The sequence below is a fragment of the Ixodes scapularis genome, unplaced genomic scaffold, assembly GCF_016920785.2.
Source record: "Ixodes scapularis isolate PalLabHiFi unplaced genomic scaffold, ASM1692078v2 PGA_scaffold12__126_contigs__length_90152505, whole genome shotgun sequence".
NCBI lineage: Eukaryota > Metazoa > Arthropoda > Arachnida > Ixodida > Ixodidae > Ixodes > Ixodes scapularis.
In genome coordinates this window covers 61,736,949-61,758,087 of record NW_024609838.1, presented here as the reverse complement: position 1 = coordinate 61,758,087, position 21,139 = coordinate 61,736,949, and the positions used below count along the sequence as shown (strand labels likewise).

The following is a 21,139-nucleotide window of genomic DNA, read 5'->3' as shown; positions in this document are numbered from 1 at the left end:
AACACAACAAGGGCAATAAAGACACGAAGACGACAGGACGGGCGCTAACTCACAACTGATTTTATTAGAAACAACGCTGTCACTTTTATATACAAGAACGTATGCCAAACCCACACTGCAACCAATCGCCACTCTCACAAGCAGCTATCTAGAAACATTACTTCTTTCTGAAGCAAAAAGAGAGAAGGCGTGCTAACGCATTTGTCATCTTTCTTTTTGATATAAAACGCCTCTATAATCTCTCTCTCGGTCTTATCTTTTGATTTCTTTAAAAACTTTGTTTCAGCCAAAAGAGGCTTACAGTCAGCACATCGCCTGCAGTGGTCTGCCAGGTGCCCCCCGCGTTGTTCTGCACAGAAAGATTATGCTTGCGTGCCCTATCGTTAAAACAGCGCCCGGTTTGTCCAATATAAACTTTTCCACATCTTAATGGAATCTCATAGACAACATTGGTCACACATTCAGTGTACTGTACAGCGTGCTTTTTTGAACAGAGTGCTTTTTTCTGCCGTGTAAGCATCAAACATATTTTTGAGAGCTTGCAAGGGGCTGAAATAACATTTACATCGTATCTACTAGCTATCTTTTTAATGTTGTGAGACACTTTATGCCAATAAGGAATCACATGTACACGTCTTTTAACTTTATTTGTCTGGCCGCCCCCTTGTAAGTTAGTTCTTTTTATTTTTTGAAGTAAGCTCTCACAGCAGCTCGAAATTAGGTTAGGTAGGTACCCTACGTTTTTTAGCCTTTTTACTTGCTGAGCAAGACTGATGTCCATCTGACCTAATTTCGAGCTGCTGTGAGAGCTTACTTCAAAAAATAAAAAAAACTAACTTACAAGGAGGCGGCCAGACAAATTAAAGTTAAAAGACGTGTACATGTGATTCCTTATTGGCATAAAGTGTCTCACAACATTAAAAAGATAGCTAGTAGATACGATGTAAATGTTATTTCAGCCCCTTGCAAGCTCTCAAAAATATGTTTGATGCTTACACGGCAGAAAAAAGCACTCTGTTCAAAAAGCACGCTGTACAGTACACTGAATGTGTGACCAATGTTGTCTATGAGATTCTTAAGATGTGGAAAAGTTTATATTGGACAAACCGGGCGCTGTTTTAACGATAGGGCACGCGAGCATAATCTTTCTGTGCAGAACAACGCGGGGGACACCTGGCAGACCACTGCAGGCGATGTGCTGACTGTAAGGCTCTTTTGGCTGAAACAAAGTTTTTAAAGAAATCAAAAGATAAGACCGAGAAAGAGATTATAGAGGCGTTTTATATCAAAAAGAAAAATGACAAATGCGTTAGCACGCCTTCTCTCTTTTTGCTTCAGAAAGAAGTAATGTTTCTAGATAGCTGCTTGTGAGAGTGGCGATTGGTTGCAGTGTGGGTTTGGCATACGTTCTTGTGTATAAAAGTGACAGCGTTGTTTCTAATAAAATCAGTTTTGAGCTAGCGCCCGTCCTGTCGTCTTCCTGTCTTTATTGTCCTTGTTGTGTTGCGCTTTTTAACCTTTTAAATCAGTATGAGCCAACTCGCCCAAACACAAGTTTTAATGCATCCTCTTCTTTTTTCATTCACACAGCTCAGTGTGCCTATCCTGGAAAAATAAAAATTAATAAAGCTCGAGGCTATAGAAGACTGTCTGTCCAACTCTTTGTTGCGCCAGTGAGTGGCGGCACATCCCCTTCTTTTTAGAGGCACCATGGAAACAGCCGACGGCGACGCAGAAGTGGCCACCGTGCTGATGACCCGCAGCACTTGTTGCAGTGGTTGCAGGAGTGTGTACGCGCGATGCAGAAATTGTTTCGGTCACAACAGATGCGGTCGTAGCTAACACGCTCATCGCAAGTGTCTAACCCAGCCTTTTATTTTTTTTTATTTATCAATACTGGCAGCCCAACATAGGGCCAAGGCAGGAGTGGGGTGATACAGTGTCACACATGCACATTATAAACACAACAGTTCTAAACAAAAAGCAATCTTAGAACCGAAAAATAATATCTACGACATATTCGAAAGAAGAGAAACAATACAGTAACCAAATGTAATACTAGTAATAACAATAACAGTATAGCAGTAAATGTAACAGCAGTAATAAAAAATAAAGACAGTAAAAATAATTTCATAAGAGCAATAAAAGCAATCTTAGCACTGAAAAATATTATCTACGGCTTTTTCGAAAGAACAGAGTGAATCAATATCGACAACATGACCAGGAAGGCTGTTCCACAAATCAATTGTATGCACAAAAAAGATTGTTTATAGCTATTTATTTGAGCTTTAATAGGGGCTACGGTCTTTGAGTGATGCAAGCGTTCCGAGTAAAATCTTTTTGGTTTTAAGTAAACGGAGCCTTTAGCAGTTTACGACAACCAACGGCAAATTTTGAAATGGAACCATGTTTAGTTTCGCTTATAAGGTTCATTAACCAATTTGCGTTAATAATCCGACTTACCACGATGTTAGCCCCTTATATTATGTTCCCCTGACCGTGCAACTCACCGAGCTAATGCGGCATTCGTGGCTTTTTTAAAACAAACCTTTGAAGTCGAAAAAAAACGCTTTGTATATCAATAAAAATGTTTATACTGCAAGGTCGCAAAAGGAGTTAAAATATGACTTGCCAGCACTAGTTCTGATCAGAAACAAATGCTTTGAAACAATATAGGCTCAATAATGCTTGCAGTTTTTAAGCAGTTTTGGTAAAAACAAGTGGCAGCTAAGGGGTTAGACCGGCCGGCACACACATTTAAGGGCACCGGAAAAGTACCATAAATAAATAAATACCTTGGCCTCCTCGAGTGAAACGGTATTGTCCCGGTTCTGGTCAAAGATGGGGTTCTCTTGGAGCTCCTTGGCAGTAAGCCTGAAAGTAAGCCGACGCAAGACACAGAGTATATCAACCGGGAATCCGATTCCCCCCCAGGTACTACGATGCCTCAAACGCGTCTCTGAATGAAATGTCTACCATGTCATCAAACGAGGTCCTGCGATTTCTACGAGACGATGTAATTAAAGAGTCCCGCTGTTGCGGGCTGCAATCCTGGTCATGGCACAGTAGCGAGGGTGAATAAAGCAACTGGATCCTGAGAAAGTAACGCTAAGGTCCCCGTACAATCGCCATTTTGGTCCGAGCCACTCCTTTTTGACGTCTCCAGTCTTGCTCAGCTGATCCCAACTCCCGGCAACAGGTTGCTTTGCATATTTTAGTATACCGAGATTTTGTTCTCCACACACAGGTAAAACAAGAGCACTACCGCTTCATGTGGCATCGGTGCCTGGCAAATAATTTTCCCGTAGTGAATAGTGCACGAAGCACAATATTATTGCAATATATCTGCAGAGATAAGCGAGAGTGGATTACACATATAGTGCCAATGGCGCTCATATTTGCGAGGAATACTTCCACAGCAAAACGACGCGCCATCACAATCTTGGCACGGGCGGTTCAAAACGACCCTCGAAGCTTCAAAGGTTTCAGGGGACCAAAATGATGATTGCAAGGCAACACGCATCATTCAACCAATCGCCCAGCGAGGTTTCGGTCGTCCATATGTTTGCCTCTGTTTGGTTGAGCTAGAAGCAGGGAAGGCAATGGCACTACTTTCCCAGGATTCGGCAACCTTAGACGTGGATGCAACAGACGCCTGTTCTACTGCAAGTCACTCTCCGGTTCAACAGTCTACGGAAGCTTTGGCAGCCGGTAGTTTGGATGCCGCGGCAACGACAACACTTGCACTGGAAACACTGCCAGTGTTGCCACGTCTGACAGCCCAACACGCTGGCTTCTGTGACCTCGTTCGTTGCCACTTTAAGACTGCTTTTGATGCATGAGAGGTAAGGACGCTAGGCGCACCAGTCAAAGAGGCATTCCAGGCGCCGTATACCAGTACTGAAGGGTACCGGTAATGAACCATTGCCCTTCAATGAACAGTGCTCCCCACACTTAAGGGGTATTCACACAGGGGACGTCTTCGGTGACTGATGTGTGTGACGTCGATGATCAGCAGAACCAACAAGACTCGCTCCCTGACTTCAGCTTCACAAAAACATTGAGGAGCCGACTGAACTGGCACTGTTAAAGCAGAAATTTAAATAATATTGAAAATAAACTGGTTACACTCGGAGTGTTTATAGATTTTTCGAAAGCATTCGATCGCCTCAATCAGGAAACATTGATTGAGAAGTCATGCATATTAGGTGTTCGCGGTGTCGCTCTAGAGATGATTAAAGGTTCCTTAGAAAACCGCTAACAGTGTGTAGAAATCAATAAAAATAGACAATATCTCAGGAAATTAACAGAGGTGCGCCTCAAGGCAGCATACAGGGGCCACTTTTTGATTTATATATCAATGATATAGTAAATATTGATGATACCGTTAGTTACAATATATATGCAGACACCTCTCTCTTTCTCAGGAAACGACGCTGACCAAATTATACACAGGGCCATTCAACATCTTGATAAACTAAATGCTTGGACGATATCAAATTCCTTAAAAATAAAAGTGAATAAAACTAAAGCCTTTCTATTCAAGTAACGTAATACAAAATGTACCTACACGACTATCCTTTCACTTGGTGGAAATGAAATAGATATAGTAGAAAATGTAAAAGTACTAGGAATAATATTTAATGAATACCTGTGTTGGGACGAAACTGTGCAACAGATAAGTAATAAGCTATCGAAAGTTGTGGGGGTTATATATACTAAATACCGAAACATGATTCCCATCTCTGTTATGGTACTTATATACAGGTCCATTCTTTACACATACTACAACTATTGCTTTTTAGTATGGGGTAACACGACTGCCTCAAATCTTAAACTAACACATAATCTTAAAAGAAAAAGCAATTCAAGGTTTATGTCATGCAGCATATGATAGTCATACCAAGCCATTACTTCATAAACATAATATAGTACAATATCCAAATCACTATAGTTATATGGCGGTGCGTCCCTGTAGGACCACCAGAGCCTACCAAGACACCTTTCTCTGAAGTGTCTGCATTCTTCAAAAAAAAGAGAAGGACGACGAGGGACCGGGCTCGAGGCAGCCCTGCGCGAGATATAGAAGAACGACCGGCCTGACGGGGAAGAGACCGCACTGCAAGTTCCGGCTGACTGCCCATGCTCAAGCTCTGGTTCCTTGAAGAGTAAAATATTTTAGTTAGGTTTCCCGACTCTGTTGGTCCATACCCGACACGCACACGAGAGCAGTCGGGAAAGCCGTAGTTATAAACTTGCACTTGCCTACAAAAGGTATTTTAGACAGAATGAAAATATGTACCCATCAATTTCCCAACTTGAACTTAGACAAGCAAATTATCCAACTCATAATGCTGAGATATGGATAGCGCCACATCCAAGAACCAACTACGGGAATCGGATGTTAAAATGAACCCTCCCCCATCTTCTGAATCGTTTTTATGAACTTGATATAGATATCTTCAGTATGTCCGCCAAACAAATATGTTTACTTTCTGTCTAACTCCCATGTAAAATAAAAAAAAAGTTTAGTATAACACGATTGTATGCGTTTTACGCGTGTTGTTATTTTTCATATAGTACATTTTCGTTTCTGTTTTCTCTTCCTTTTGTTTACATTTTTCTTTTTAGCAATTTAAATTCTGTCATCTTTCCCACGCTATAATGAATATGTATGTCAAATGCTAGTGTCTATGTTTATGCAGTCTAAGCTCATTACAACAGACCTTGATTTTAACCAAGGTTTTGGTCTGTTGTAAAAGGAGTATGTTGTGTGCAGATGTGAAGTTGAGTCAGTGGTACATAGAGGAAAACCAATCGAACTGCACAGATCGGTATGTTATATCAAAATGTCTGTTGTAACCAGGTCTGTTAGAATGAGCTTAGACTGTGTTTGTTTTTCCCTGGGCTGCTACAAGAAGCAGAGGGTAGTCAAGAAGTGCGTCAGTTGCTTTTATTCTCCGACTCCTTTCTCTGATTCAGGTATCAATCAAGAATTTGAATTTGAACTTGAAATGCATATGTTATCAGACACGTTAAGCAGTGTCCCACTCTCGACAACGGGGCTTGGCGCGCGCCGCCAAGCAAAAAAATGGAGGCGTGCATAAAACGACGATGTGCGATTATGGCAGCAGCGCTCTTAGATGTAGAAGATGACAAGCTGCTTCCTGCTAAAAAAAAGATGCTTCTTGAATCAGTTGATGCAACACACGGAATCTGGTATCCAAAACCAGTCGTACGACGAGCGTCTTGTGGACAGCATTGATGAACATCGAAGACCTCCTCGGGTACTTCGGTCGATGTGCGCAACGGCGCAAGCCACAACAAGTTAGGCAATCTCGATGCCACCGCCGGTACCCCGCCGAGCAAAATCTCTGAAGTTGCTGGACATGCAAACAAAATATTACCGACTGCGAAGAGCTCTTGTGCCAAGATGGGGACAGTTTGTGCAGCTCAAGCAAAAGCTCCCCATCCTCCCGTGATGTGTATGTCAGCGCAGCCCCGCGCAGAGGCTTGATGTTGCCACGTGATGGGAATCCACACGAGCAAAGGGAGGCGTTTCTCCCCCGTGTGCACACCCCTTTGATGACATCGCACAAACACCCAAGCACTGAACTACACCCGGTTAGTACTCAAAAGCAAGTACATTGCAGGGGAAACTTTCCTGTGTGGGTAGCGATGAGGGAGTCGAAATTTCACCAAACAGTTCGAACAATGGCCAAAGGAATATCAAAATTAATTCATTCATTACTTAATCAGCATGCACTTTCCAAGTGCAATAATCAGGAAAGATATATTCTGCGATCTATATTTAGGCTTTGTGTTTGCGGAGTTGATTTCTTGTCATATTCGCAGTATTTTTTCGGCCGAAAATTACAAGTCTATAGGAGTTTATTTATGATATATTCCCAATTCTCAGAAATTCAGAGCTTAATTGTGCTGTTTGTCCAATTTTTCTAACTTTTCAACTTAATATAAAAAGCTTCACCTTTAAGGGCGGAATGTAATACAGTTGAACCTCGATGTAACGAAGTCGGTAAAATTCGCAATTTACTTCGTTACATTGAAATTTCGCTAAATCGAAATTTGGCTTTAGCATGCAAAAAAAAATTCCGAAACATTTTACGGGTATGAAAACTCACCGAAAATTACATTTATTTTGGGGCAAAGTAGTCCGCGAGTTTTGCTTGCGTCTTGTTGGACAGTAGCAGCGGCGTCATACGGCGTTCGAGCGCCCAGAGCGCTTGCACGGCGTCTTGCTGCCCATGCGACGCCGTGTACCTCCTCAGTACGTCCATTGCATCGAGCACTTCCCGAGTGCTCGGGATCTCGGCAGTTTCTTCAGCATCGGCCTCAGAATCGTCGTCGTCCTCCGTCGAGTTCCCGACCACATCCTGCACGATGGAAGCGTCAGAGACCTCTTCCGTTGCAACGACGCACGAGTCCCCGTAGAGGTAGTCGTCCAGAGAGACATCGTCGGGGACAACACCGTCGCCACGGAGGGACTGCCATGCTCCCAGAAGTGCCTCTTGGTTTGACTCCGTCTCATCTTCACTTGGAAAGGACGATACTGTGGGAGCACTTCCGCTTCCTTCCCCGAGAGCACTGGCTGTTGACGCTGGAGGAGTTTCAAACCCAGCTTTCCGGAAACAGTTCTGAATGGTTCCGTCCGTCGTGGCTTTCCAAGACGCGGAGAGCATCTCCAGTGCTTGGAAAATGTCCACGTTCGTTGAGCGTTTCAAGCGAAGGTTGAGAAGGAGCTTATCGATCAGCCGCCTACGATATGCACACTTCAAACTGTTGATAATGCCCTGGTTGAGCGGCTGAATCAGGGACGTACAATTCGGTGGGAAGAACTGCAGCTCCACGTTTGATAGCTCCAGGTCTGGTATGTGGTGCGCGGAACAGTAGACACACACTGCGGCTGTCATTCTTCATCACCTTGTCGAAGTCACCGAGCCATCCGCGGAAGACGTCACGGGTCATCCACGCCTTTATGTTGGACGTGTATTCGATCTCGAGGTCCCGAGCACCTTTGAAGCATCTCGGCCTTTTGCTTTTTCCAATTATGAACAGCATCCGCTTGTCACTCGCGTCCATATTCGCGCAAAGGAGAATCGTGACCCGCACCTTGCTTTGTTTCCCTCCGTGGCATCGATCTCCTTTAAGGGCCAGTGTCCTATTTGGGAGCATCTTATAAAAAAAACCCAGTCTCATCTGCATTGTAGATGTCAGCTGGCTTGTAGCGCATCATGATTCCCGGCAGTTCCTTTTCGACCCAAGCAGCAGCTTCGGGCGCATCGGCCGACGTCGATTCCCCACTTGTCATTTTTTCGACAATTGCGTGCCGGGCCTTGAACCTGTGCAGCCATCCACTGCTCGCCTTGAATTTGTCTTCATCCAGAAGACATCCAAAGTCCTTGGCCTTTTGCTGCAGGACAGCCCCGCTCAGTGGGATATTTTGCGCACGAGTGTCCATGAACCAAGTGAAGACTGCCTTATCCACATGTTCATAAGTTGCAGCTTTCAGTCGCTTTCGTTGGCCGCTTGTACCACTCTTCAGAGAGCCGAGAATAGAATCCTTTGCTTTTAGAATTGTTGAAAGGGAACTCTGCGGCATACCAAAGCGAGCCGCGACATCCTTCTTCCGTTCACCTTTGGAGATGGCGTCCAAAACGTTTGCTTTCTCATCCAAAGAAAGAACTTTACGTTTCCCCATGGCAGCAAGCACGTGAGTGAACCACCCGGTTGAAAAATAAAGCTGTTTAGGCGGTGCCAATGTTTCCAACCTACACAACACTCTTGCCCGCACTTTGCTTTACATCACGCTCGCAAGACGATAATCGGTCTTCTCGGTCTTCTCCTAGATGGCACTGCCCGTGCGGTTGCGCCTTCACGTCGCTCCACCGCTGAAGTTGGCTCCCGCGCTACCCGCGGTACAGTGGACTATGATGATCAGTGGTGATGCTGTTATGCCGTGTTAACTTTTTGCTCGGCATTCTCTGGCCAGCCCCGCGGAATGCGCTTTGCCGCATGCCTCGCCGGCGCTACCGGCGCCGCATCCTCGGGCAGCCTAGGAACGTTGAAAGGCCTGTCCCCGTGAAGTAACCTATCAAGCGCTCGCGTTTGCGCATAATTTTTTCTTTTTAACCACAATTTTTTTGCGAAGTTGTTCTTTAGAGTCTATTTATTTATTGACTTCTATGGCAATGGCGCTTCGTTATATTGAAATAGGAGCAAAATAGACTTCGTTATATAGAGACTAAAAATACATGGGGTCTATGGGCAAGAAATTATGAAAAATAAAATACTTCGTTAAATCGAGGATTTCGTTACATTGAAGTTCGTTATATCGAGGTTCGACTGTAGTGTTATTGGGAACCTTTCGCATAGTCTCCTCATTTGTTTCTCATGCTCTTCGTGCCAGTGAGCAGGAAATGCGGCAGACACGGTGGCTTATTCAGCAGCGTGTCCGGCTTGCAACTGAAAAGTCCTGGGTTCAAATCCCGCCTAAAATTCTTCGAATTTTTCTTTTAAGGCAAATGAATTACTTTATAAAGTGAAATCATTCGAGACAGGTGGTGACCTTTAATTCACATTGCACGCCATGTTTTTTAATCACTTCCATTCCACGCGCAACATCCCATTTCCCATGAGCGTTGCGGGTTGTTTGAAATTCCTGCGCGAGGTCACGTGGTTGTGATGTCATGACCCCATCGACCAATCGGGATTTGCGCGTCCGTGATTTTCTTGTCGCGCAACCGACGCAGGCTTTTCTGTGACACGAGTTCCTTAACAACCCCGCGCTACAACAAATCTCACGCGTACAAAAGCCTGCCCTAAACTCGTAAGAGCTCACCTGTATTGAATATTATTTTTCCAGCTGCCTTGCCATTAATAATACTAACTGTCCCACAACAGAACTTGAAAATAAGCGTTGCTTCAATAAACGTTGATACTTTGAAACCACTCAAATTCTTTACGTTGACACCAGAAGACTGATTTTTTTTCCGTCCCATTCCACTGCACCACCCTGCAGCTGCGTGGGGACATGTGGTCGGATGTAACCTTTAGCTGCCCCCTCGCACTGTTATAGAAAACTAAAAAACTAGCAGTGGTTTTTTAGTTTTCAGGGGGGGATCACCAGTTATTTTTGACGAAATAACTAGTGATCCCCCACCTGTCAATAGTCCAACATTCGAAAGGAAACCGAAGAGGCTTCTCCTTGGGACCACTGACCCTGTGCTTTAACCAAGCTTATCTGTAGAATACCATGTTATTTTGTTGCCTTTCACCATCACGAAACTAATATTTTGAATTCATCGGATAAATGTGAATTAAGGCAAGACACTGGTTCTAAAATCGACTTTTTTGTTTATTAATGGATTAAAATGAAAATCAGTGTGTATATATGTTTTGGCTTCCTCTTTTCAAATATTCAATTAGTTCTGCAATATCTCAATTACTTTTTGAGTTACGAAGAAAATAATGAAGCCTAATTAGGTCATTTCTTACGACTCATTAAGGAACTTTCTAATACAAATTTTTTTGCATAAGTGATATGGATTTGTAGCTAAAGACCTGCCATGCAAGATGATGCTATTTATATTTTTGTAAAGATAGATCATTGTATAAAACTAGTCTAATTAGGTCAAGTACACTATTTACAAAGCCTAACGAGGTCACATTATCACTAATAATAAAATTTCGGGCCCATACTGTCATACAAAAATAGCATCACCCTGCAGTTCACTTCTTTCTGAATCCAACGGTATAAAGTTTATAGAAATCCTTGAAGAATAATCTCATGAAAACAACCGTAAGGCTAGGCATGTAGACGAAAAATGCGAAGCTGAGAAAATTGCAGTTGAAGTTTTGACACTCATTGCATAAAATTGAGTAAGGGATCCCATGCAATAATGTTCAGCTATATGAAGCATAGTTCTATCTGAACAAATTGAGATGAAAAATTCTGCGATCCGTTCACAAGAACCTTTAAAAAATAATATAAAACTGAGAAATAATGTCTGCAATGTAAAATAAAGGTATAAAAGAATGAGTAGACTCTATAAGGGACAACGGGAGGAGGCACTAAGGGTTGCACGTTCCAAAAGCAGATTTTGTTTGGCCCTGAAAAGGGCCTTTGTTCATGTAGCACTTGAAAGGGGAGCCCCCTCACAGCTGTCCAGGACTGTAGTCCCCAGCTGTTCCAGTCCGGTGTTGCCTGGAGAACCTCTGTTTTGCATTGCTGCTGCTCTGGTGGGCAGCGTTGGCCTTACGCAAACGCAGATTGTCCTTCTCCATGCTGCGGCGTACGAGGCAGTCACCGGCAGCATAGCCCAGGCTCGCAGCAACGGACTCGCTCATTGCCCGCCTGCCCTGATTGTAGACGGCAACAGCTTCGGCAGCAGCCCTCTTGACGCTGTCCAGGGAGGCATTGGCGTTCTTCGAGGTTTGCGTCCAGATGACTGAATGCAGGCTCTCGCTGGCATTTTGCGTCTTGCCTTCGCTGCACCGTGCCAGCAGGTTTTCATCACTGAGCCTTGCAAACACTGGCTCGAGGGCGGACCGCACACAATCTGGAAGAGGGTTCTTGTGCGCAGGTGGACACTCGCCATTTGCCAGGGCTCTGTTGAATTTGCACCACGACTCAGCTCCGTCGGGGCACTTGCTGTGGTCTGGGGCACTGTCTGTAGACGTCATGTGCAAGAGGGTGGCTTCCACTGCCCTCTTCATCCCTGGCACATCGTTACTGTTGCTCCTAAGGGCATAGCTGTAGTAGTTTTGAATCTTCTTGATTCGGTCCTGCGTCAGTCTGCCCTTTCTGCCGAGTGTTTCACCCTGGGCCTTCTTTTTCTCAAGGAGGTTACGCAACGCAGCCCCCATCCGCTTGTGCACATGATTGATGCAGTCCTTTTTCTCGACCTTGACGAAGCCGTAGACTTTTGCCTCGGTCAACGCATGAAAGGTTCGGCTATCTCCATCCGAGAGAACTGTGGTGTACCTCAGTCCGTGCTTGGCCAGGGATCTTTGAAACATGGTCAATGCAGCCTCCACTTCCATCCGACCTGAATTGCAATCTATGTTCCTCTGGCACTCGTGGGCTGCATACCAGTCGCCGTACCCCTCTTCCTCCGGCTCCGGTCCCAGGGCACACCCAAGGCAAAAGTTGGAGTACACCACATGGTCAAGAACTAGGCCGGAATACAGCTCGACAATGCAGCCCACACCAATGTGGGAGCTGCGTCCTCTCGTCATCCAAGATCCGTCAAAGATCACGTCGATGTTGCCGACAGGGTTCAAGAAGTCTGCATACAGTCTCTTGACAACTTCTAAGCTGGCAGCTTCACTTGCGCTTGCTGACTTTTCGCAGGCTTGCACATGGGTCTTCAGGTGTCCCTGGAAGGTCTTGTGATGCAGGCCGCGGTGTGACAAGTTCATGGACGCACAGAAGTCTGCGAGGGCAGTGACTACTTTCCCAATTGACTGAATTCCCTTCATTGCCCTCATGTTCACTTCGAAAGGAGTGATCTTCGCCGTTCGGGCAACTCTTGGTGAAGAAAACTGCTTCTTCTCGAACTCGCATGTGGCACAGACGAGCAGAAGCTTGACTGCCAAGCCATACTCTTTGTCCGTGGCCTTACTAAGTGTCAGGGTTCCCGCATCGCAGCTTCCGCACTTCGCCTGCGCGAAGAGGTCGTTGAGAGCTTTCATGTCCACTACAATGAACTGTGTCCCAGCGTCGCGCGTCTGGCCTCCTGTGGTGATGCCGAGAAGGTCGAATTTGCGCTGGGTCGCCGACTTTTCCGACAGCGCACGCTTGCATTCGTCCAATCGTGCGACTCGTTGCGCCTGCTCGGCCGTGAAGTAGTATGCGGTGTCGACACGAACCGCGCTCGCAAAGCTCGACAAACTGCCGCTGCTGCATGGAGTCGCGATGTCTCCGGCTGATGTTTCCGGAGGATCCAAGGCATCCGGCGGTGCCGATCACGGTGGCGCACTTGCAGCAGACAGCTTCGGCTTCTTGTTCCACGGTCGCTTCCTCTTCCTTCCGAACGCTTGCCGCGTGCTCGATTTCAACCGAGCGTCGTCCGGCGGTCTCGAGAACTCGAAGCGAAACAAAACAAAACACGCGCGACTTCGTAGGAAAGCGAACCAACAATGTTCAACGCAAGCGCGCAAACGGGAACTAAAACGTGCGCTCGATAACGGAAGAAACAAAGCAGACAGGCCTAGACGGGCGGAGACGGGCCCAGGAGCAGACGACGCACCTCTCGCCAGCGCGGGAACGGAAAGGAGGAAAGGAGAAAAAGAGCGGAGGGGCGCGTTTAGGCCAATAGCAGGGGCGCTAAGCACCGCGCGTGCTCTGACGTACGGGCACCTTGCTAGCCGGCCAATGAGCGATCGCAATTGGGGCCTTCGAAACCTGCGGAATGCGGACGTTTCCCGATGTTGTCGCGATAACGAATGGCATGGGGTGTGGGGAAAATAAGCGGCTTTCCAACAAGACCAAGATGGTCGCGATCTGACGAGCGATCGCGAAACGCGCGGGGCGCGAAGTTCCACTTGTTTTCATTGAACTCGCTGTGTTAGGGCTCTGCGGGGACATCGTAAATATCATTTTTTTCATGCTTAGACATTGAATTCGACATTGAAACTTTGCAGGCAGGTACCTTAGACTACAATTAATCCAAATATGTGAATTTTGAAAAACATGAAATTTCGCGTTTTTTTACCATTTTAAGTCTCCCCTTAAGAAAATTTTCACCGGCGAGTGTTTTTCGGATATTATAGTATATATTCAAAAACACAAAACCCTACCTATATGGTTTAAGAAAAAATACTTGAAAGATAACCTTTTCAGTGATTTTTCACTCGTCAAGACCAGCGTCTGCCCTCAAAAGCCTTTCTTCTAGGAAACGCACGTGCTGGGACTCACACTCCGTCCATGTCGAGGTCGAGGGCGTTGAAGGCCTCCTCCGCATTGGCCTTCTCCTCCTCCTGGTGCCTCCGCATCTCCAGCTCCTCCTGCTCCCTCTTCTTCTCTGCACGCGGATTGATCCATCAGTTGAAAGCACAGGCAGAGACGAGAACGAAAGCAAGTAGCCTGCAGCTGTGGCACGTGACCACGGCAAAAAAGTTTCTCCGCAAAAGCTAGTAAGAAAATTCACCCCATCACCGCAGTATTGTCGCAGAGGCTGTGGCAACAAAGAATGTACCGTACTTGTTAAAAAAATAGGTCAACCACTTTATGGACAACACCTGCGCGTGTGTTTCTCTGCAACGCTCAAGACGAATTTTTGATTTAGACTTACGGAAGAGGCCCGGCGAATGACAGGGCACCAATAACGTCACAGTGCAGACATGAGATCTGTGTGGATCGCATTTCTTTTCGGAGTTGTGAATGTTCTCTGCTTCGCCATTCGCCGGCTTCTTTCGCGAGTCGTAATCACTGGTCTTCGCAGGTTCTGCGGAAATTTAGAAAGACCGGTCTGTTCGCAAAGAGGTTGAGCTATTTTTGAATAAATACAGTATTGTGCGTCGAGTCGCAGCGATGTTGCAGATAAACTTGTTACGCGTTCTGTGCCTCGACAGTACGAACATCATTGTCTGTACCATATTTTCCAAACTATACATGTCAAAAAGTTAAAATATCTTATCATGCAGACTATGGGGGTATTCACTGTGCAAACTTTCAGCTCTCTAGGACAACTTTACATACCTGCATAAGAAGATGTGTCACTCTCTTTTAAGGAATCTATGATAAGCAAATGAACCTATTAAGAACCATTTTGACTGCTTGAATGTAATGTGGGGGATGGGGGACTTCGGGCTATCTAGTTTTTATAACTCTAATGTAAATACTTCAGAAAGTGTCATTACCTCAAAATATGAGACGCGTATCTGTCCTATGTCAATGCTTGAAAACATAGCCTTTTCTCAATGAGGACTAAAACAAAATAAAGTAGATATCCCGATTCTCCAGTAAATTTCAGTTCAGAAACATCTTGATTGTGGTATCAGAATATTTTTACCTCCAAACAAGATTCCTTTGTATGAAATTTGCAGCAAAAAGTGGAACTGAAAAAAATGCATTCAAACATTGAACTCCTTTACTTTAACCATGTTAAAATAACCTGAGACTGAGGTAGAGAAGAAACATCAAAACGTAGAAGGGACAGAAAATAGACAGGACGATGTCTCAAACTCAGCTAACTGGTTTATTTAGTCCACTTTCTTATGCAGTCTCAATCTCAAGGTCATTTCCACCAAAACAAAACACCAAAAGGGCGAAATCTATACAGTTCAAGCGCTTTCGTCCTTTTGGTGTTTTGTGTTGGTGAAAATGACCTTGAGAATGAGACTGTATAAGAAAGTGGACTAAATAAACCAGTTAGCTTAGTTTGAGACATTGTCCTGTCTATTTTCTGTCCCTTCTACGTTTTGATGTTTCTTGTCTACCTCAGTCTCAGGTTAATTTAACATGGTTAATATTCACCAGCTTGCCTGCACCCTCACGATTTTTTCCTTTACTTTGTTACTGCATCACAATGTGTTGAAAATATTTTATATCAAGGTAACTATTCGAAATACGGTTATCAAATTTAGTGTAAGGGTGTATAATTAGTTCCTAAAAATGAAAACCTCAAAATTGAAAAATGAATTTTTTCACAAAAATTTTAAATTTAAAAAGAACACTGCTCGTTTTTCTTTTTTTTTTCTTTTTTCGGCGACTTTCAACGCGTGTGGTGAAAAATTAACACGTGTTTCACCGGTCATTAACATCATAAATTTGTTCTAAGCGGTATTTGCACAGAGTACAAAAATTCCGGCGCCAGGAAGAAGGCTCATCTGTGGGGTTGTGCTCCTTGAAACTATGCAAAACGGCTCCTAGATAGCCAATGGCTACGTAGGAGCCGTTTAGCTGGGACTTTCACGTTTCTTGCGGTTACAAACGCCGCCGGCTCCTCGCATTGTTTGCGGTTACAGACACCACCGGCTCCACTCTATGAGACCCAGTTAATGCTTTCACATTAAAATATTGTAGAGCCCTTTCACTTCACGTGAAGATGGAGGACCAGCGAAGCGGTTATCTTTACAATGTCTAGAACGATGCCTAGAAACGTCTAGGACGACCTCAAGGACAAAGTCTAGGACGACCCCAAGGACGACGCCTAGAGGATGACCTCAAGGAGAACATCTAGGACGACTTCTAGGATGACCTCGAGGACGACGTCTAGGACGACTTCTAGGACGGCTTCTATCCTTTTTGTTTTTCTTTATTCATACTTGCCCCGACCAATGGGGAGTTTTCTGTTGACATGTGAAGACACATTTTTTTCCAGACCCTAGCGTATAACAGCTTCGCTGTACAATTGTTGCATCGCCCCTTTAAAGCAGTAAATATTGTTCGATCGCCCCTTTGAAATGGGGAAGGCAAAGCTGGTAGAGGGCCTATATTTCGGAAGGTTTCCGACTGCTTGTTCGGGATCACCTGGTTTATGGGCTGCGCTTGCAGTACGAGCCATGAGGAGGTGACGAAAGCAGTTTTCGTCTGTAAGCATCTCTGCCTTTTTGCCCGTTTTTCACTTCGGCACGCATCTTCCGCAGAAGACGTCCACCATTAGATTGCAAATGTTCACCACGGCTTTGGTTGCTATCTATCTTAAATCTAGCATTTCTGAAAGCTGGCGCCCCACCCGTTGCCCACTGGTGGCACCCACCGGCATCGATGTCCCTGTACTTCTGGAGCGCCTGGTTCTCCCTGTCCTCGGCCTCCTTCTTGACCGCTTCCAGGGCCTCCCGAGACTTGCGCACCTCCTCCAGGTCCAGCCGCAGCTGCTCCAGTTTCGTCTGCACACGACGAGGCAATGCAGTCGAGGGTCGCTCACACATCGCACGTCAAATTACTCATTCAAACTTTTGTTTAACAAAAGTAATTACCTAATTTTATGCACTACAGTCTGCACCCGGTGTATAGTCCGCAAAAACAAATTTGGGGTCAAAAATAAGTTTTTGACTAGACAGACCTCACACCATGCACATTCCGCACTTAGTATCTAATCCGAACATAAAAAGTATCAAAGACAGCACACCTTGACAAATGTCTGCTGTATTAGCTCACAAAGCAGCTTGTATCATACATAAATCAACATTATTATGCCCAGTTATCCATAAAATACTTTACGTCTTATCACGGTGAACAAACTAGAAAAAAAAGAATTTTTTTTTTTTAGTTTTTTGCATTTGCAGGTAGTCTGCACCACATAGAATTTCAACTTTTAAACATTTATCGTTCGCAGACTATATAATCTGGAAGATACGGTAATGCTCAGTTTCCTATTTACTGCAAACAACTTTTTCTTTTTATTATTTAGAAATACTATTGACCCCTTTCAAGGAAGAAACAGTGCAAAATTTGTGTATTGCAGGTTTGGGCAATATTTTACGGGCACAACATTTCGCAACTGGGAGTGGTTTGCTCTGTACTCATTACCCTACGGCAGTGGTCAGCAACCAGTGACCCGCGGGCAGGATCCAGCCTGCGAAGCAGCATCATGCAGCCCCCCCCCCCCAAACGCAATAGGCTAAAAAAGAAAAACAAAGATAAAGTTGACTAATTTGCTGCCTGTTGCCTGTCTTTTCCCCTCCCCCTCCCCCACACTTTTTTTCTCTCTTTGTACGCCTCTTTTGACCTTCACTGAGGTTCAACAAGGACAAAGAGCACAACCCGTTGGCCAGTTCAATGTCCTTACACTTGTGCAGATATCTTCACGGATATCCTAGCACAAAGGTGGGATACAATACAAACTTGACTGGTCCAGAAGTGAAACTGCTGGCATTAGAATGCTCTTTGTGACCGTCACTTGCGAAACTCGTTCTGATTGGATACTTGCTACACGACCAATCAGAACAAAGCCACAGACGCCAAAATGGTGCGCACTTTGCTTGGACTCAATAGAACAGTCACTCCTTTGCGTCTGTTCGGGCAGTTTGATCGTCTCAAGGGCCCTATCGACAACTCGAAAGGTAAGCTTCAACATTATGTGTTACTCACATAAATTTGTTTTCTAGAATTCGCCTTTAAACGGGTGTATCTTTTTTACTTTTTTCAGACTGTTTGTTTGCAACATGTCACTGTCTAAACGCGGCAAGAAGCAAAAAATAGATTTGGAATGCCGGACATTCAATGATCAGTGGACAAATGATTATTTATTTGTTCAACATAAGGATGAAGCGTTACGCTTTGACTGTAAAGAAGCGCTCTCAGTATTTAAAGAATACAACTTGCGTCGACACTACCAGTCTCATCATCGCGACAAGTACGACTCTCTGATGTCAGAGCCGCAAGGATCGAAAGTTTAAAGAAGTGCCTGGGCATGCAGCAAGACATCTTCAAGAAGAACGTCCAGGAGAAGATGGCTCTGGTTCAGGCCAGCTACTCAATCTCCAAGTTGATCGCAGAGAGTGGGTGACCTTTTACAGACGGGAGTTTGTTAAAAGGTGTTTGTTGACAGTGGTTGACAATCTTTGCCCAGATAAGAAGAATGCATTCAAGGAGCTTATTCCGTCGGCTTGCACTATCACAAGGAGAATCGAAGACATGGGTGAACAGTCGTTGAGTACTTTGAAAGATAGAGCCCAAGCTTTCCAGTGCTTCTCTTTGGCGCTTGACAAAAGCAATGACGTCTCTGATACTGCTAAGTTGTTTATCTTTGTGCAAGTAATCAACACCAGGTTTGAAGTGACGGAGGAGCTAGCTGCTCTAAAAAGCCTGAAGGGCATAACAACAGGAAAAGATATTTTTAACAAGCTATGCGAGTGTCTGGATATGCTGCAGCTAAAATGGGAAAACCTGAAAAGCGTAACGACTGATGGCGCAAGAAATATGATTGGCTGTGAAGCGGGTGTCGTCGGACACATCAACTCAGAAACGACACGCCTGGGCGTCATTGCTCCTATTCATCTTCATTGTATTATCCACCATCAATCACTGTGTCACAAAGTGATGTGCTAGGAGTCCGTGATGAAGGTAGTCGTACCTACCATCAATTTTATTCGCAGTCATTACCTGAACTACCGTCAATTTCAGCAGTTCTTGTCGGAAACAGAGGCCGAGTATGGGGATGTCCTGTACCACACAGCAGTTCGATGGCTCAGCAGAGGAAGAGTTTCGCAAACGTTTTTTTTTTAATCTTCGTGAGGATCGCATTGTTTCTTCGTGGGAAAGGGAAACCTCTCAAAGAACTTGCTGATCATGATTGGGTGTGGGAGTTGGCACTCCTGGCTGACGTTTCTTAGCACCTGAATGACATGAATGTAAAATTACAAGGAAAGGGGAAACTCGTGTCCGGGATGCTCGCAGACGTAAAAGCTTTCGAGATGAAGCTCAGTCTCTTCCGAAACCAAGCTAGACAGTCTAATTTTTATAATTTTCTTTGCTGCAAGGTTTTTGCAGGCAAGACAACAATGCCACTTCCCACGGAAAGACTCTGCGAAATCTTGCGCAAACTGAAAAGTGAGTTTGAAGTTAGGTTTGCGGGCTTTACGAAGCATTTGAGCGACATTTGTTTATTTTGAAATCCATTGAATGCAGATCTTAGCCAGGTTCGAGAGTGTTATCAGATAGAGCTGACCGATCAGCAAACAGATAAAAATTTGAGGAGCACATTTGCAGCAAACGACCTTGCTACATTATACGCTGGCCTTGCAGATTCTACGTTCATGAATCTTAAAAAACTCGCAGCCGCCATGATTACAGTGTTCGGGAGCACTTATGACAGCAAGCAGACTTTTTTCATGTATGAAGTGCATAAAATCCAACTTGCGCTCACGAATGACTGACGAGAACCTCCACAATGTTTTGCAACTCGCAGTTAGTAGCTTGAATGTGGACGTCTGTAGTTTGGCGAGCGCAGTTCAACATTGAAGTCTCACTAAGACGAGTCCTAGGTTTTCGTGGAAATGTATTCTCAGGCCGTGCGTCGTTAAATAAAGAAACTGTTCATTTTCGATTTATGTACGTCAATTTGAGTTTGTGCAAGTGCTTTTTTTAGAGCGCAGCTCTTAGGGGCCCGTTTCCGGCTTGAGCGGCGTCGGCGTCGCCATAAATGGTCACGCGACCCCACCAGGTCAAATGACCCCCCCCCCCCCCCCTCCCAAGGTCACATGAGCCCCCAGCCCCCCCCCCCCCCCCCCCCCCCCGAGGTCACGTGACCTCAAGGAGTCACCTATCCCTCAGTACCCTTCCCTCCTTCTCCTCAAGAGCTGCGCTATAATCTGGCGTTACAGGGAATTGTAAACGGCTTTCATTTTTCTATTTTACCCCCCCCCGCTGCTTGCCGTCCGGCCCATTCCGCCTTGGCTTCGCGGCGACTCGGCCCACTGCGCCAAAAGGTTGCTGGCCACTGCCCTACGGTAATATACTTGCACGATCCATTTGTTGCAATATTATTTGAGTCCCAAAAGTTAAGTTGTATAAGTATTTCTATTTATTTCAGATGCCCTCAGGGCCACGAGGACATCATAGGGGGAGTGGGGTAAAGGTATATGACAACAGAAACATAAAGCAACAAATACTAAAAATGCAAATTATTATCCTTGTTGTTAATAAAATACTAAAATACAGTCGTCGACCGATTTTTCAAACTTCACAGGGGCCGAATGAACGTCCGAATAATAGAGCAATCCGAATTATTACGTTAAGCTAGCTTAAAAAACCCGTAAATAGTGCTTTGCTTCAGGTTACGCCTCCATTTCCGTTCGGAAACTTTCTATTAACTTGAGAATCGCTGCTTTCTTTTCTAGTGTTATGGTCAAGTACTTTCTGCACTTCTTAACAACAGTAATGAAAATATGGCAACCAACCAATTCCTAAACATGTAGGAGCCCTACGTTTCGAACCGACTTGGTCCTTCGTCAGGGGCGACTGTGGCCATTGAGGAGCGGCGTTTTTCGGTCTTCTTTTTTCTTCTCTCAGGGAATTTGGTTCGAAACGTAGGGCTCCTACATGTTTAGGAATTGGTTGGTTGCCATATTTTAAATATTGCGTTTCCCAACCAGAGAGATCTCTCTCGAATGTTCAGTTTCAAGCTTCTTAACAACACATTGCGGTGGTGGAAGAGCAGATGGGCCAATG

The 21,139-nt window shown here is 44.9% G+C and overlaps 1 protein-coding gene across 1 annotated transcript in view; it reads right to left on the bottom strand.

The window, feature by feature from the left end:
- LOC8043022 (glucosidase 2 subunit beta) overlaps positions 1-21,139 on the bottom strand; it is a 62,915-nt gene that overhangs the window by 24,984 nt on the left and 16,792 nt on the right. The window contains exons 6-8 of the mRNA XM_029980157.2: positions 16,725-16,854; positions 13,940-14,045; positions 2,796-2,874 (exon numbers count right to left, since the gene is read on the bottom strand). Of these exons, the coding sequence (XP_029836017.2) occupies positions 2,796-2,874; positions 13,940-14,045; positions 16,725-16,854 (315 nt within the window). The remainder of the gene's footprint in view (positions 1-2,795; positions 2,875-13,939; positions 14,046-16,724; positions 16,855-21,139) is intronic.